Here is an 18,592-nt window from a genome sequence, read left to right as displayed (position 1 = left end):
TCATAAACCCAAAGGGCATGACCAACCATTCCAAGAAGCCCTCGTTAGACTTGAAATTAGTCTTCCATGGACCAGTTAGTTCTATTACGACTTGGTGGTTTCCGAACTTCAAATCGATCTTACTACAATACTTGGTAACCTTGAGCGGGTCAATGTTGGAGAATCTACTAGGGAATATATTTAAACAATTCTCCTTATGGTTAATAATTACATGTGAAATTTAGATAACGTCATTTTTTCTTTACTAAATTCTCTTCATAAAATAATTATCAATAGCATAAACCATAAAAAGCATAAAAGACATAACACACAAAATATAGGCTCCAAGCTAGGGAAAAACACCTCCAAGGGGAAAGCCTAAAAGAATATCTTCTCTTCATATTGAATTTGTTCAAATGAGAAAACCAAGACCCAAAAATCCAAAGTCAAGGCCTCCTCCAATCCCCAAGCCATCCCTCTAAAGATTCTTCCTTCATACAAGCTTTAGTAAATAAGGTAAAAAAATGTAAAACTTCGAGATCCTTGGTCAAAGTAGATTTTTGACCCTATATTTTAGAAGTATAGTTTGGAATTGCAATTTTCAGCATCCTAGCAGGTGTAAAAACCCTAAAATTCACACATGTGAGAGAATCCAAGCTCAAAATTAGATTTTATATTTTCTTCTTTGACTTCTTCTTTCTTCGTTGACCTTCGATCTTGGTTCCCTATTCTTGATTGCATTATATTGAACTTGTCCTTGTGCAAATGTAATATATGTACAAATGATTCGAATCTCATTCTATATATATGATTTCCATGAGGTCGAATACCACTCTAGGATCACTTCTTCACTAGTAGGGTTGACCTGTGATTGGAGGCTTACTTTGACTTTCTTGACTCAAAATAAATTATTTTACATATTACAACTTGCTAAAATGGGGCATATACAAGTAATGTTGACTCTCTTGACTCATGATGATAATTATTATGTCTTGAAAAACTCTATAAGCATGAAGAACATGCTTAACCTTGTCAAAAGAAGCATGAAAATCATGCTGGAAAATAATAATTTTTATTTTTTCTTTTGTTTCTTATATAAGATATAAATAAAAGAATGATTGCAATGACAACTATGAAGACCAAAATTAGATACATTTTCCAACACCCCCTCTTAACTGGGGATGCATTCATAGTTGTACCACTCATAGAAGTATTTTATCAAACTGAAGAGTTCCCATAAGAAGATTTGGATTGATAAGCCATCTTGTAAGCATGAACATCATAACCAACCTTGTCAACATGGTAATGACTTAAGTCAATAAGATCTATTGATACTAGGGCATAATGCTGGGAGGCTTGATGTGAGACACTACCTCTTAATGTACATACCCCATTCAGATGTTCACTAGGTATGTCCTTTTAGGACTATTCTTATATTGGATTTACAATCCTCAAAGAATATCGATCCTCTTCAACTACTCTTGTCTTAGACACCTGTCCAATACTCAAAGAGTGATGGTCAACAATAATACTTCCTATCTTGGATTCTTTATCCTCAAGGAGTATCAATCTAAGATGCTTATCCAATCCTTCATTCTCCTTCCTAGTAACTTCACTAAGACTTACAGTGGTTAGTCCTAGTCTATTGCATGACACATGGAGAATATGATGTCTTTAACATCACTCTCTCTCAACCTAGAGAGAAGATCGTCATTCCCTCTTGATTGGGGAATTGATCCTTGCTCATTTTCAAACATTTAAGGATACTTCCTACTCCCTCTAAATAATAAAGGAGATTGTTTTACTTCCTTTCAAATGGGAAGCTTTCTAGTGTGTCTTCATCAATTCTGTAGTGAAAAGTCCTTCATGGAGATCTTCAAGTAGCTACATGGCTCCTCCTCTTCTTCCTATCTTCAGAAAATTGAACTTTCATTGATATAGAATAATGAAGGAATGAAGCAAAATATAGATATAAACATAAAAATATAGATGCAGTAGAAATAAATCTTCATTTAATTAATATCAAAGAACTGAAACATGCTTACATACAAAACAGAAATAAACTAGCTTGGGTGATGGTAGCTTATCTCTGAGAAGAGATGTGGTAGCTACATGCCTCTGAACTATGTTATAATGAGGCTCAAGGGAATTTTTATTATTGAACAAAAAAGGAAAACACCAAACATCCAAAAGCATAAATCTAGGAGATGGAACACCAAGAGTTTCTGGGTGCCTTTGGGGTTAGTTGGACAACCAACTTCCCGGGGTCATAACTTGGTCATATGATCTCTGTTTGGTGCATATGATACCTTGTTATAAAGGTCTCTCTGAGTACCACAATATTTGTGTCAAGCCCTTATTGATAGTTTCAGGCATGCAGTGGATCTCAAAAAAACTTTGTTTAGGCAGTCAATACAGCTCTAGAAGTTTAGGACCCGAAAAGCTACTAAAAATAGCAATTTTTTCTATAATCATGAAAACTGATGAAACTAGATCGAGGTCAAGGTGGAATATGTAGGTGGCTACCAATATCCACCTTGATCAGTCCTCCCCCCTTAGGAAGCAATGGTCCCCATTGCGTGCAGAGCCTCCATAAGGTGAGGAAATTTCTATTGAACCTGGTCCCTCGCGAGCCACTTGCCTTGGTGAAGGAGTTGGCCCACTTTGACAACTCAATATAGCTGGATCCTCTAGTGTTGTGTGTTATTGATCTATGTGTCAATGATATTATTAGTCATGTCATGTTTTATAGAGCTTGGGTTGAGCTTTGTTGGTGTAAGTTGATCAATAATGTCTAATGTGTCGAGAAATGGGGAAAAGTATGGCCGAAACCTATCCACATTGAATACTCGGTGCAGGTCAAGGAAAAATGGAATGCTAAGCTCAAAAATCTTGTATCCTACAACCTTAATGATGGTTTAAGGCCCATAGCGGTGTGGATGAAGCTTGCAGTGAGCCCCAGCAAGGCACTCCTTCTGCAAATGTAACCAAACTTTGTCACACACATGGAACTTTTGTGGCACCCGATGTTGATCATGATGTTGTTTGTACTTCAAATTTTGTCTTTCTAATATGTCATGAACCTGCTAGTGCATGTGTTAAATACATTTAATGAAGTTGGTAGCTCTATCAACTACAGAAGTGATCATGAGTTGAATCTTCTTGAGTAGTTGCAAGTTGTATGGAAACATCAATGGGACATAGTGGTTAGAATCTCAACCCCTCGTGAAAGGGGATGTGGCCAATTGATTTAAGGAGAACTCTATTGTAGCTATGATCGACATAGGGGAGGCTTTCATCCTATGTGCATGGATGCTAAGAGTTGTACATCCAGAGGAAGTGCACGATTATCCTATTGACGACCTCTATTTTTGCATCAGTTTGGGGGTGGAAGGCTATGGACTTAGTGAGCTTGGTATCCAACAATGACCAGAGGCTTGACCATAATGTACTTAGGAACCTACTGTCTTGATTTGAGATAATGGACTGTGGGATCCCAAAGTATGCCCACACTTGTTCAAAGAATATTTTGGAAGTGGCTTCTTCTATGATACTCGATTTGTAGGCCACCTGTTATATGGGATTTACGATTGAGGACAAAAGTATCTCCCCTAAGTTGGTGGATAACCTAGAACAATGGAGATATAAGGGACACAATTATTTTCCTTAAATTAAATAAATGACAGAGTGAGGCCTACTTGGAATCCTTCGCACACTTTTATCCTTCTTTATCTTGGAAGTTCCAATTCCAACTCTTAATTCGAAAATTAGAACCTACATAGTCAGATAACACAATCCAAGAAACTACGAGGTCTATGCAGTACCATATAAATACCTCATCGAATAGATCAACATGGTATTTAAATACATGAAATAAAAACATCCCATATAGGAAAATAATAAATTCTTTGCATTAATATAAATGGAAGGAGATTACAACCATAAGTAGCAGTTGATATTGTAGAAGAGCTCCTCCAAGTTGTTGACTTGTCCTTTCCTTGTCACAATATACACCTCTAATTGCCCTAAGTGAATGAGATAATAACCACACACTACAACAGCATAAGTGATGAATCACTCTCCAAAAGCAAACCCCCAACCACATAGAAGGTTGTGAATATATAGAGAAGTAGGGTAAGTTGGGATTTCCTATCCAATTACCAATCTAGGGTAAGAGATCCACCGTTTATGGAGGGATATGATAAAAGGATAAGTAGTTAAAACTCCAATGTTTAGAAGGATATGATTCAAATGTTTTATCCAAGATAAGTAGTTGAGACATTCTAGAAATTCCTAGAAGAGGAAGATTTTGAAATCCCGATCGTTCTCTTGGATTTATAGAATGAATGTAGTTGCAAAGGGGAGAAACCTACTGGTGACAATCACAGGCCATAGTGGAGCAACCTGTAGGTCAATGCACCACAGTAGGCTTACACGGAGCGTTGGTCCTCAAACTGGCTCAGATGATGTAATTTAGGGCTGAAATTCTGGGAAATGAAAGGTACATTCTTAGGGCTTTGTGCAAGATGGTGACAAGGGGAAATAGGATGATGATTGATCCCATTAAGAGGCTCATTGATCAGATGTGACAAAATGGGCTATAACACCACCATAATGGCCACCTTAGAGAATCTATTGATGACCATGAAAGCATAGTCATTATGTTGCTTGGTAGAAGGAAGGTCCAACATGTAATCCATGGAGAGGAATTCCTAAGGTTGGCTAGGAATATGAAGAGGATTATACAAGCCTTGCTTCTTGACTGTAGGTTTGGAAATGACACATGTAGTGCAAGATCTTATTTACTTCCCAACATCCTGTCAAGGGTACAACCAATAAAAATACTTTTGCAGCACTGCCATTGTTTTTTATACCGCAAAATGGTTAGTAACTTGACTGTAGTGTGCCTCCAAAATCATCTTGGCATGCTCACTTGAAGGAACACAAAGGTGTCCTACATGGAATAATAGTGCATCTTTTAGGTGAAATTCTAGAACTTGTTTTCCTTCCAGGAGCATCTAGTATGTGTTATCGAATTCTAAATCACTTTTGCAAACATGCATCCATCCCAAAATATTATGTCCATAAGAGTTAAGCACAGTGGTCAATGCCATAACTAGCGGTCAGCTAAGTTAGGTAACAATATTATTGGTGCTACCTTTGTTGTAGTTAATGTTTAAGTGGAGCTATTGCATATATGTTTACCATTTATGATGGATATCATTCTACAACTTTCCTTATGTATGTGTGAACTACAGGGGTCTGTGGTCTATGTGGATCACTGTTTCCTTCCCCATAATGTAATTCTTCCATTATCAACAAGCTTGCATAATGGAATACATCTCTTTGTCATAGGTGGGATACTTTCAGATCGTGTTTGAAAGTGTCTCACTGTGATATGTTACCAGATTCCCCTACTAGTTAATAACTGCACCAATATCATAGTCAGAGGCATCTATCTCAATTTTGAATGGTTGTTACATGTATGGTAATGTGAGCACTGGTGCAAAGTAGAGGTGATGATTCAACTCAACAAATTCCTTCTATTGGGATTCAAACCAAAAGGGTTTTTTTTCGCTCTAATCTTGGTGTCTTTACTGAAAGGAAAAGTGATATGAGATAATCCCAACATGAACTTGTGATAATATTTGGTAAGACCTAGAAAGCTAAAGAGCTCCGTTAGAGTCATTGGGTCTAGCCAATACTGAATAACTTGTATCCTGGCTTGGTCCACATGCACACCCTTTTGATCAATAATGTACCCCAAATATTGAACTTAGATCATACCAAAATTGCATTTCTCCAAATTCGCACACAATTTTTATTTTTGCAGGGTTTGGAGGACCTGCTAAATATGGTGCTTGTTCTCTTCCCAACTTTGGCTGAAGATTAAGATGTTGTCCAAATACACTACCATGAACGAGTTGATGAAGGGATGCAATATGGCATGTTCCAGCATCATGAAGGTTGCATGGGAATTTGTCAACCCAAAAGGGATGATCAACCATTCGAAAATTCCCTCCTTCGGTTTGAAGGCAATCTTCCACACATCAAAGGGTTTGATTGGTACTTAGTGATAACTGGAATTCAAATCATTTTTACTAAAATATTTGAGCCCCTTTAGCGGGTCCATAAGTTCATCAATCCCCGGGATTGGATTCCTATTCTAGAAAGTCATCTTATTCATTGTCTAATAGTCACTACAAAGCCTCTAGGTTTTGGTATTCTTCTATACCAACATGATTGGGCTCTCACAGGGTGATGAAGTTGGCTTGATGTGTCGTTTATGCAAAAACTCCTGAATCTGCTTCCTGATTTCATCATTCTTCATAACAGAGCATCGGTAGATCGGTCCATTAGGTAGTGACACACCTGAGGTGAAAACAATGGAGTCCCTGACCTGATAGTGTATAGATACCCATGTGGGTGAGGTGAGCATGTCCCTGTAATCCTCCACAAACTTGTCCATTTGCTGCTACCATGCAGAGGAGCCCTATCTGGATGCTATGGATGTGGCCACAATCTTTGTCTTGCTCTGAGGGTGAATCATAAGGAAGAAAAATTTTCTAGTCTAGGAAATGATCTTATAACATTATTTAGTAGAGATCAAATAAAAAATGATAAGCGATGCTACCTCAGGTATTATGTACCATTTATGACTCAAAGTAATAATAATAAGACGAGTTCTGGATTCATATACTACATGACACTTCCATAGGTATGGCTGACCTAATAAAACATCATAGATTTCCAGAGGGGAAACATCATGCAACATCTCATCTACAAAGGGTTTGATGATATAAGGAAGGTAACATTGTTGGTAGACACAAATATCTCACCCTTGGTGGAGCCACCCAATTGTGTATAGTTGTTAGTGCAACATTATTGGAAGGTTCAATCTCTTAATGACCTTGGCTGAGATCATGTTCTTCTGGCTCCAACTATTAATGATAAACTGCAACGGTGACCCCTTTACCCATATCTAGAAGTGGAGGAGGCACTCCCGCTCCTCTAGAGACCTAGGTTCCACCTTTTGGAGCTTGGTGGTGGGTACCATCACACTGGGTTCTACATTAATGATCTAATTTATCTTATTGGTTCCCTTGTCAGGTTCTGCCTAGGAATTAGGGCATGCATCTATCTCTAAGTCTTTTAGCTTGTCCACTAACACTTGCTTTGCACAACATTAATTCATGTCATGAGTGGGAATTTTACGGAACTCACACCACTTTTAGGTGTCCTTCTTTGCATTCTCATTATTCGTCTTGCAGCTTCAAGGAGTTTTCCTAGGAGGTCGCGAGCTGGATTTTCCTTTTGCTTTGTGGATTGGGAGTCTTTCCTCTACTTTAGGTTCAGAGATCCAAAGTGTCACTTCTTTTTCTTGAATTTCTACTCAATAATGGCAACATATCGGTATGATGCACCAAGCGAAGAGATTTCCAGGAACTCCAATGTATTTGTGCAAAAGACCATAGTACTTGAGCATGAGATGTTTTTCAATATCTTTGATACCCAACTTTGTGCATAGGGTATGGAAAAGATTCATCAGCTCTTTCACATCTTGATCACTTTATTACTGCAGGGTAGTCCATTGTATGAACTTGTCACCATAGCTCGTGACAGGGTAATACTATTCGTTGATGGCATCTCAGAAATAATTCCAAGTGGATGTGGCTAAAAACACTGACGGCTCCTTCTCGTTCTTCTACTCATAGTAGGCTTCCCAAAAGTCCTTAACTTGGGCAGCAACTTTGAGTAGTGAAAAAGTAATATTTTGCCTATTAGAAAAATTATGAACTGAAGAATATCCTTCAAACAGATTGAACCATCTATCTATAGCATTTGCATCTATCTAGCCTTCAGATATGGGAATGTAAAACTTGACTTGTACCTTAAAGGGAGTGGTGGCTCCAGAGTGGTTGTCGAATGAAGATCTTATGCTTGTGGGCATCCACCGAAGGATTTGGGAAAAAATTTTCATCATCATGTTCATTTGTCCCGTGAGGGCCTCTTTGAGAAATATTTTGAAGGGATATCCTTCTCCCTTTTATTTATTTTCTTCCACCATGGTAGGACATCAGGGTCAGTGATGTCAGTATTGTAGAGGTTCAACCAGTTGGATACCTAAATCCTTATACCCCGACCTCATTAGGGATATGCACAAAAAATAGAGAAAGAGCAGATTTCTCTGACACCACTGATTTGGACTTATGTAGTAATGAAAAGAAATACATATATAAACATAAATAAAGAGATGCAACATAAATAAATATTCATTTTGTTAATATCAAAGAACTAAAAGATGCTTACATATAGAATGGAAATAAACTATATCAGGCTATAGTAGCTTATCTCTAACAAGAGATGTGGTGGCTACATTCCTCTAAACTATGTTACAATGTGTCACATACCAATACACAAGTAAAAAAATTTTTAAACAAAACCATCATATAAACATATGAATAAATAAACATTCATTAGTTCTGCATATTGTAATCATATTATAACCTTATCATTTGCAAACATTTCTATGAGGAAACTTTATATATGTATATCTGTTCCTATGTTATGATTGGTTCTATAATCCGCTCATACAAGTCGACATAAGATTATGGCTCTAACCTTATCCCCGCCATGGTTCATAGGCTTTTATTTCAAAGTTGACTTATATAAATCTCGGAAATAAATGGTAAGTACGTAAGGGTTTTGGGTGGCACTTCAGTCTTAAATGATCATGGCAGTTTCCGTCTATATACGTGCTGGTTGCTTCACCGAGGCAGGCCGAAGCTGCAAGTCCCGTTCGGCTCTGCTACCTCACCAGCTGGCCTGCGTAGCATCGTCCATCTGGCTTGATGAACGGCCGGCCTCCGGCTTGCCATGCGACCTCCGCGTGCTCGGTACTCTGCACAGTCTGGCGGTCTCGAACTTACCAATTCACCGCCTATTCCCGGTTCATTCCTTGGCGATCGAACGGTGGGAGAGAGCCCGCCCAAATCGAGGGCTGCGATCAAACCTTAGGATGGTGGGTACTTTAAATATCTTCTGCGTGGTTACTTCTAAGTTTTGTTACTCTTTTTACTGCCGAGCGCCTCTGTCACTCATAGTTTCATGGCGCCCAGGCTCACACAGAGTTTCTCACCTCCAAGCAACCGGGTGTTCTGCGGAACGACTTCGCCCTCCAGCTCCGGAACAGGTATCGGCATAACCTTGGTTCAAGCTCTCCGCTCTTCTGTTTCAATACTCATGCTCTCACAGGTTTTTCGAGCTTAACGTCTTTAGTTTTTTTGTTATGATTCTGCCAGACTTGTATACAGTCTCTTCTTCGGTTTTTTTATGAGTTTATAGATATGATGATACTATTCTAATGTGTCTCAGTTTATGTGATTTTTGCAGGAGGCAAATCCGGCTGTTAAACCAGCGGCAAGGCCGGTTGTTGCACCCGCAGCCGTGGAAGACCCTTCCGACTTTCTGCCAGCCCGTCCAGGTAAGGGTTTTTGTTGTTTTATTGTTATGTATCAGAGTCGTGGCTTGTTGGCGTTTCTGTGGTAACGGCTGAGCCGCTGACCGTCTGAAACAGGATGTTGGTCTGCTCAAGCTACGGAACTCTTCCGCCATACACCGGGGTTACTCCCCATGGGAAAACGCATGCTTCCCTTCGGATTCAGTTGTTTATTAAAAGTTGGGTCTCCCTGCCAGCCCTCAGCCGAGAACCTCCATTAAGAGGCGCGGGATGCCCTATATTATTCACTTGATACCTCATTGTGATCTGTTGTTAATATATTCGGACAAGTTCCTCAGATTGATCAATGTTTTTTTAAATGACTCCGTTCTCGGTTTAAGCTTAACTTAAAAGTTAACATTGGAGTTTTGTACAAAGACCTTTATTTAGCTCCGGTGCTCTGTAAACGTTGTCTACCGGGCTTGCTGTCCTCTCTGTAACTTTTATTATGAATATAAGTTTTGAATTGCTTGTCTCTGTTCATTTCGTTTCCATATGTTTATGTATACTTGTCTTTCCACGGTTAATATTTCTATGTAAAGGTTTCTATCAGTTAAGCCCCCGCTGGCTATCAATATTATAGCCCGTTTTCGGCGATTCCTTTAAGAGCCGGGGCTTCTGATAATAGCTGTCGTGCATGCAGGTCGGCCTCGGCCCTTCCTCCATTCCTCGGGGCTAGGGCATATCTGGCCGACTATCTTGTTTTCTTTCTATATATATATATATATATATATATATATATATATATATATATATATATATATATATATACATTTAAAAGTTGGAAACTTACAATGTAAATGGTTTACTACTGCGAGCTATTTGCTCTGCTCCGTAAATGGTGGAATGTTCTTTTCCTATCTTTATATTGATAAAAGGTCTGAATGATTACTATTGTTCTCGGTTTGATTCATATATTTACATATCGCTCACGCGCAATGATGTTTTTCTTGCTCTATTCCATCTGGAATTATAGAAGATGATTACACAGTAATGCTTTACATATATTCACATGTCGCTTACGCACAGTGTTGGTTTCTTGCTCTTTTCATCTGAAAATTATAGAAGATGATAACACAGTATACTTTAATATTTTGGGTTCTTTCTATAACTTATGTTACAGAGGTTTGACCAACATGTTTGCACTGTTAACCTATGTTTGAAAGGTCCGGCTCCAAACTCTGCCGGTTGCGTAGAGATTAGGTTCTTTCTTTAAAGATTGTTTAAAGATTTCCTCATCACCTTTACGTGCATATCAAAAGACCTTAGAAGAATTATACAGTTTTAAATGAATTCTTAGATGATTTTAGCAAGCCGTACCTGAACAGTAGCAAACCTTTTTGTAGCGCTTGTCAACCTCCCGACCGTAGGAAGATCCTCCTCGATCTTCCACCCCCAAACACTCTTACAGATCTTTACTGACTGCAAACTCCCTGGTTATACCAGAGTCACGCTATCTGATCCTAACCAGACATAGCGGATTCAGGAAGCCTTTCACTTCCAAGCACTGGCTATCTGGTCTCTACCAGACATAGCTCATCATCATACTTTGCCATCTGATCCTAACCAGACTTGGCATTCCCCCTTTTCCCTCTGGGGTCTCAACTATCTCATGGAGGTAGTTAGGTTTTCTCTTGTTACAACTACCTCAACAGTTGCTAATCAACAATTAATCACATACTTAATTAAACAGTGATAGCACAATCAATTTATCATAGTAATTAAAAGTAATAACAACAGAGTTATTATAATTTACCCAACATGGTTTTTGGTTCACAATTAAATTATTGTTTTTACTTAATATTACCGCTTCACTAGGAGCATCAAATCTCCCCCTCCTGAAGCTCAACATCGTCCCGATGTTGCTGTTCACCCAGAAACAATCTGGGATAAGCTTCTTTCATACTCTACTCATCTTCCCAGGTGGCCTCCTCTGGTCCAAAGTGCTGCCACTGCACTTTAACCCGGTTGATGACCTTTTTTCCGCAGCTCGACTCTTCTCCGATCTAATATGTTCACTGGCTCGACCAGGAACTCTCCTTTCGGTTCCACCTGAAACACATAATATTCAGGTTAGCTGTTTTCCAACATTTCATTTTTATTTTATGTTTATCTTTCAGCATCTTCTTACCTGAATGTCCTGCCAACTTATTATGTGCCTAGGGTCATATACATATTTCTTTAAAACAGATACATGGAAAACATTATGGACTCGGATATGGCTGGGTAGGGCTAGCTGATAAGCTATCGGCCCTACTCGTGCTAAAATCTGGAAGGGCCCACAAAAGCGAGGTGCCAATTTGGCACAAGTATTCCATTGGAGAGTACTTCTCCTTGCTCGGATTCTGACATATACATGTTCGCCCACCTGATATTCTTTAAAGGTTCTTTTCCGATCTGCAAAATTTTTTTGCCTGTCTTGAGCTGTTTTTAAATTAGCTCGGACTCTCTTGACCATGGCTTCCATTTCTTCCAAAATTTCTGGACCCAGCATGAGTTTGTCTTCTGGTCCACCCCAGCTAGATGGCGTACGGCATTTCCGGCCGTAAAGTACCTCGAATGGACTCATCCGCAAGGATGCATGATATCCATTGTTATAGGAAAACTCCACAAGGTGTAAGTACTCCTCCCATCGGGTAGGTTGTTGCATCACATATGACCTCAGCATGTCCTCCACCACCTGATTCACCCGTTCAGTCTGCCCGTCAGTTTGCGGATGATAGGCGGTGCTGAAATTTAATTGAGTCCCCAGACCTTCAAACAAGGTCTTCCAAAAGGCTGATGTGAATTTGACATCGCGGTCGGATACTATAGTTTTTGGCAGCCCGTGGAGTTTGAATACATTCTGCATGAAAACATTTGCGATTTGAGCTGCACGATATGTAGATTGAACCGGTATGAAGTGCGCTGATTTGCTGAGCTTGTCTACCACAACCATTATAGAGTCATTGTTCTTTTTGGACTTTGGCAACCCCGTAATAAAGTCCATGGTAATAGTCTCCCACTTCCATTCTGGTATGGGTAAAGGCTGTAGCAAACCTGCAAGGTGTTGATGCTCAGCCTTAACCTGTTGACATTCTAAGCATCGCGCCAGATACTCTACCACGTCTCTTTTCATGCTCGACCAATGATACTCCTTCCGAAGCGAGGTAATTAATTTTTGATAGCCCGGATGTCCCACATAAGGGCTTTTGTGGTATTCATCCAGAATCTTTTCCTTGATACTGCTCTGATTGGGTATGTAAATTCTTTTCTGGTAACACAGAATTCTGGCTGCATTCAAATCGTACCCTTGTTGTATTATATGAGTGTTTAAATTCTGCACCAGCTGCTTCTTTTGTAAGTAAACTCGATCTTGTGCAGCGGCCTCTTTAATTTCTTTGTCAAGGGTGGACTGTCCTTCACTAATACCAATTTCATAAATGCAATGCACTTTTCGACTTAGTGCATCAGCTACCCTGTTCTCTTTTCCTTTCAGGTGCTTAATTTCAAAATCGAAATTCCCCAAAAAGTCCACCCACCTTGCTTGCCTAGCGTTTAAGGTTGGTTGACTAAAGTAGCTAGTTAAGCTGTGGTGATCGGTCATTAGCAAGAATTTTCTTCCCACCAAATAATGGCGCCACATCTTCAGCGCATGAACCACTGCAGTTAATTCCAGATCATAGGCAGAATACTTCTGCTCATGCTCCTTCAATTTTCTGGATTCGTATGCGATCACTTTCCCCTCTTGCATTAGCACCCCCACTACGCCCTCTTGCTTGCATCTGTGCAAATAACATATTCCTTTTCTGGGTCTGCAACACTCAGCACAGGTGCAGTGGTGAGCAAGTTTTTGAGTTGTTCAAAGCTTCGTTGACAATCTGCTGTCCACTTGAATATCTTTCCCTTCTTTTGCAAAGAGGTGATGGGGTATGCAATCCTGGAAAAGCCTTCCACAAACCGCCGATAATATCCAACCAGCCCCATAAAAGATCTAATATCTGCCACGTCCTTGGGTATTGGCCATTCCATTATAGTTTTGATCTTTTCGGGGTCCACAGCTATACCTTCTTTTGTAATGATATGTCCCAAATACTGGATCTGTTCTTTATAAAATTCACATTTGCTAAGTTTACCATATAGCTGATGCTCCCGTAGTGTTTGCAACACTACTCTGAGATGCTCCTCATGCTCTTTAATATTCCGGGAGTATATAAGTATATCATCAATAAAGATTAACACAAATTTGTCTAGGTACTGATGAAATACCTTGTTCATCAAGCACATAAATGTCGCAGGTGCATTGGTCAACCCAAATGGCAGTACCACGAACTCGTAGTGCCCATAACGAGTTCAAAAAGCTGTTTTGGCTATGTCCTCATCCTTAATTCTGATCTGATGATAGCCCGACCTCAAGTCGATCTTTGAGAAGATTGTCGCCCCCTTCACTTGATCAAATAGTTCATCAATGCGGGGTAGTGGATATTTGTTTTTAACTGTCAATTTATTCAGCTGTCTATAATCTATGCACATACGGAGAGTTCCATCCTTTTTCCTAACAAACAGCACAGGGTCTCCCCAAGGGGATACGCTGGGATGAATATACTTTTTGTCCAATAACTCTTGCAGCTGCATCTTTAACTCAGTTAATTCCGGCACACTCATCCAGTATGGTGCTCGGGATACTGGGGCTGCACCGGGTATCAATTCTATGGTGAAATCCAAATCTCTTTTGGGCGGCAGCCCTGGTATTTCTTCTGGAAATACATCTGCAAAATCTCGCACAACTGGTATACTTTCCACGGTTGTAATTTTGTCTTCAGATCTAGCATACCCCACTTGTACTGCATATATTTGACATTTCTTCCGGACACTTTTAGCTAGCTATGAAGCCATAATTGGTCGGACCTGCACTAGTTTTTGGATACCTTGGATTTCTTTTTCTTTTCCCAGTTCATCTCGATAAGAGATTGTTTTTGTCTTGCAGTTTATTATAGACCACCGCTTTTCCAGCCAATCCATTCCTATTAGCACATCATATGAACCAAGAGGTAGTACATTCAATTCTGTTATTACTGTCTGACCGGCTAACCTTAATGGACAGTTGCTGACCTTAGCCAGCACTCGTCTTTTGGCCCCAGTGGCAAGCTGTACCAACCAGGGATTCTTAAACTTAACAGTTTGCAAACTACAGCTCTCCACAACTTTGGGACTTACGTAGCTTAAAGTAGCTCCTGGGTCTACTAAAATGGAAACAGTTCGATCAAGGATCTTACCTTCAAACTCTATCATTGTTGGCTGGTAATCTGCTTGTCGATCCTCGAGTGCGGCATTTATTCTGGGTATGGACCGAGCCACGTCTCCCACTGTGGAGGCTTCGTAAATCTGGGACACCTGATCGCTTTCCTTCCGGTGGGGGCAATTTTTAATATAATGAGGTCCGCCACAACCCCAGCACTGAACCGGTGGCCTAACTGTGCCCTCATTATCAGCTCTAACCGGCTGTTCACTGTATTTAGATTCAGCAGGTGGCTTAAATCTGATCTGATTTCTGGATGGATTTCTATTGTTGTTCCCTTTCGAGAATCCCTTGTGAAGATTGCTGCGAGTTCCCTTAACTCCTATGGTCACCCTACTGCCCTTTTTATCTGCCCAACGTCTTCCAGAATTTTCTCCTTTTTGTTTGTTCTGCTGATAACATATTCTAGCCTTCCGAATTGCTTCGTCCATCGTTTTCGGATTATCAAATTCGATTCTTTCTCGCATAGCCTGAGGTAGGCTACTAACAAACCGCTACACCTTATCTTTTTCCTCTCTAATATATGGTACGTAGTGAAGCAGAGATGTGAATGAAGCAGAGATGTGAATTTAGTTATGAACTCATCTATGGTCTGCTGTCCCAGCCGCAGATCATGAAACTCTCGTGCTTTCTCATCATAGAAGCGTTCTGTCAGGTACTTTTCTTTGAAATATCTTTGAAAAGTCTCCCAAGTCACATCTTGCTCACTCACTCCCCACACCATCTTGACTTCTTCCCACCATAATGTAGCCTCGGCCTGTAGCTGGAAGAAGGCCAATCGTGCCTTAAGATGGTGATCATACTCGTATACTTGGAAATACTTATTCATGTTGATTAGCCAGGCCTCTGTAGCTTCTTCTGATTCCCCATCGAAATGAGGTGGTTTAATCTTCCGAAACTCTCCCTATAGTTCTATCCGTGGTTTCTTTGGAGTTTGATATTCCGAAGCGTTAACAAACTTTTCTCCTCGTGCTTCCGCCCTTTCCTCTGCTTCCTCCTGTTCAGTGTGATAGCTTTGTTCATCTGATACTCGGGTCTGCTCAGGCCTAGGATGAGACCTCTGTTGATGTTGCTTATCAGATAAACTTTTCAGAATCCTCTCTTGTTCCATGTTTAGTCTTGCGTTGTCCTCACGCAAACGGGCCATTTCGTCCTTCAGCTCCTGGACTGTCCTCAATATTGCCAAATCAGTGTTGCGGCCCTCCTCTCCCAGTTGTACCCATATCTCAGGATTTCCCTGAGGGTGGGCAACATTATCTGGTCGATCCAAATTTCCATGAGGAGCGCTACTGGTTCTCCTCATCCCGCTGTCACCTGAACAAAATTAGCTCATTTAACAGATGTAATTTTTCTATATTTCGATATACTCCTTACTGGCTTGTTAGGAGGCTACTTTACATTGCTGTCTCTATTAAAATTAGCCCGAGGTCCAGAGTTGTAATCTGGGCTCTGATACCACTTGTCACATACCAATACACAAGTAAAAAAATTTTTAAACAAAACCATCATATAAACATATGAATAAATAAACATTCATTAGTTCTGCATATTGTAATCATATTATAACCTTATCATTTGCAAACATTTCTATGAGGAAACTTTATATATGTATATCTGTTCCTATGTTATGATTGGTTCTATAATCCGCTCATACAAGTCGACATAAGATTATGGCTCTAACCTTATCCCCCCCATGGTTCATAGGCGATTATTTCAAAGTTGACTTATATAAATCTCGGAAATAAATGGTAAGTACGTAAGGGTTTTGGGTGGCACTTCAGTCTTAAATGATTATGGCAGTTTCCGTCTATATACGTGCTGGTTGCTTCACCGAGGCAGGCCGAAGCCGCAAGTCCCGTCCGGCTCTGCTGCCTCACTAGCTGGCCTGCGTAGCATCGTCCATCTGGCTTGATGAATGGCCAGCCTCCGGCTTGCAATGCGACCTCCACGTGCTCGGTACTCTGCACAGTATGGCGGTGTCGAACTTACCAATTCATCGCCTATTCCCGGTTCATTCCTTGGCGATCGAACAGTGGGAGAGAGCCTGCCCAAATTGAGGGCTGCGATCAAACCTTAGGATGGTGGGTACTTTAAATATCTTCTGCGTGGTTACTTCTAAGTTTTGTTACTCTTTTTACTGCCGAGCGCCTCTGTCACTCATAGTTTCATGGCGCCCAGGCTCACACAGAGTTTCTCACCTCCAAGCAACCGGGTGTTCTGCGGAACAACTTCGCCCTCCAGCTCCGGAACAGGTATCGGCATAACCTTGGTTCAAGCTCTCCGCTCTTCTGTTTCAATACTCATGCTCTCACAGGTGTTTCGAGCTTAACGTCTTTAGTTTTTTTGTTATGATTCTACCAGACTTGTATACAGTCTCTTCTTCGGTTTTTTTATGAGTTTATAGATATGATGATACTATTCTAATGTGTCTCAGTTTATCTGATTTTTGCAGGAGGCAAATCTGTCTGTTAAACCAGCGGCAAGGCCGGTTGTTGCACCCGCAGCCATGGAAGACCCTTCTGACTTTCTGCCAGCCCGTCCAGGTAAGGGTTTCTGTTGTTTTATTGTTATGTATTAGAGTCGTGGCTTGTTGGCGTTTCTGTCGTAACGGCTGAGCCGCTGACCGTCTGAAACAGGATGTTGGTCTGCTCAAGCTACGGAACTCTTCCGCCATACACCGGGGTTACTCCCCATGGGAAAACCCATGCTTCCCTTCGGATTCAGTTGTTTATTAAAAGTTGGGTCTCCCCGCCAGCCCTCAGGCGGGAACCTCCATTAAGAGGCGCGGGATGCCCTGTATTATTCACTTGATACCTCATTGTGATCTGTTGTTAATATATTCGGACAAGTTCCTCAGATTGATCAATGTTTGTTTAAATGACTCCGTTCTCGGTTTTAAGCTTAACTTAAAAGTTAACATTGGAGTTTTGTACAAAGACCTTTATTTGGCTCCGGTGCTGTGTAAACGTTGTCTACCGGGCTTGCTGCCCTCTCTGCAACTTTTATTATGAATATAAGTTTTGAATGCTTGTCTCTGTTCATTTCGTTTCCATATGTTTATGTATACTTGTCTTTCCACGGTTAATCTTTCTATGTAAATGTTTCTATCAGTTAAGCCCCCGCCGGCTATCAATATTATAGCCCGTTTTCGGCGATTCCTTTAAGAGCCGGGGCTTCTGATAATAGCTGCTGTGCATGCAGGTCGGCCTCGGCCCTTCCTCCATTCCTCGGGGCTAGGGCATATCTGGCCGACTATCTTGTTTTCTTTCTGTATATATATATATACATTTAAAAGTTGGAAACTTACAATGTAAATGGTTTACTACTGCGAGCTATTTGCTCTGCTCCGTAAATGGTGGAATGTTCTTTTCCTATCTCTATATTGATAAAAGGTCTAAATGATTTCTATTGTTCTCGGTTTGATTCATATATTTACATATCACTCATGCGCAATGATGTTTTTCTTGCTCTATTCCATCTGGAATTATAGAAGATGAGTACACAGTAATGCTTTACATATATTCACATGTCTCTTACGCACAGTGTTGGTTTCTTGCTCTTTTCATCTGAAAATTATAGAAGATGATAACACAGTATACTTTCCTGTTTTGTGTTCTTTCTATAACTTATGTTACAGAGGTTTGACCGACATGTTTGCACTGTTAACCTATGTTTGAAAGGTCCGGCTCCAAACTCTGCCGGTTGCGCAGAGATTAGGTTCTTTCTTTAAAGATTGTTTAAAGATTTCCTCATCACCTTTACTTGCATATCAAAAGACCTTAGAAGAATTACACAGTTTTAAATGAATTCTTAGATGTTTTTAGCAAGCCGTACCT

At 40.3% G+C, this 18,592-nt stretch overlaps 1 protein-coding gene across 1 annotated transcript; it reads right to left on the bottom strand.

Moving 5' to 3' along the window:
• Nucleotides 1–11,301: 11,301 nt before the first annotated feature.
• LOC149236832 (uncharacterized) lies at nt 11,302–15,585 on the bottom strand. Its single transcript, XM_089369049.1, has 5 exons — nt 15,094–15,585; nt 14,386–14,605; nt 13,993–14,211; nt 11,847–12,949; nt 11,302–11,343 (listed from the first exon to the last, which is right to left on the bottom strand). The coding sequence occupies exons 1-5, from the start codon at nt 15,583–15,585 to the stop codon at nt 11,302–11,304; spliced, it is 2,076 nt and encodes a 691-aa protein (XP_089225175.1).
• Nucleotides 15,586–18,592: the final 3,007 nt, after the last annotated feature.

This window comes from Pinus tabuliformis, chromosome 8 (assembly GCF_031772625.1).
Source record: "Pinus tabuliformis cultivar Carrire ecotype Pingquan chromosome 8, CPIR1, whole genome shotgun sequence".
NCBI lineage: Eukaryota > Viridiplantae > Streptophyta > Pinopsida > Pinales > Pinaceae > Pinus > Pinus tabuliformis.
The sequence above is the reverse complement of the archived record's forward strand: the minus strand, read 5'-3'. Positions and strand labels throughout refer to the sequence as shown.

Bases quoted from the DNA above. Each gene is read 5' to 3' on its own strand.
- LOC149236832 (XM_089369049.1), bottom strand. From the start codon at position 15,585: ATGAATAAGTATTTCCAAGTATACGAGTATGATCACCATCTTAAGGCA. The intron at 14,606-15,093 runs GTAGGGTGACCA...TGGTTGGTACAG, and splicing joins TTGGGCAGATAAAAAGGGCA to CTTGCCACTGGGGCCAAAAG. The intron at 12,950-13,992 runs GTATGTGCATAG...AGCACCTGAAAG, and splicing joins GAAAAAGGATGGAACTCTCC to GAAAAGAGAACAGGGTAGCT.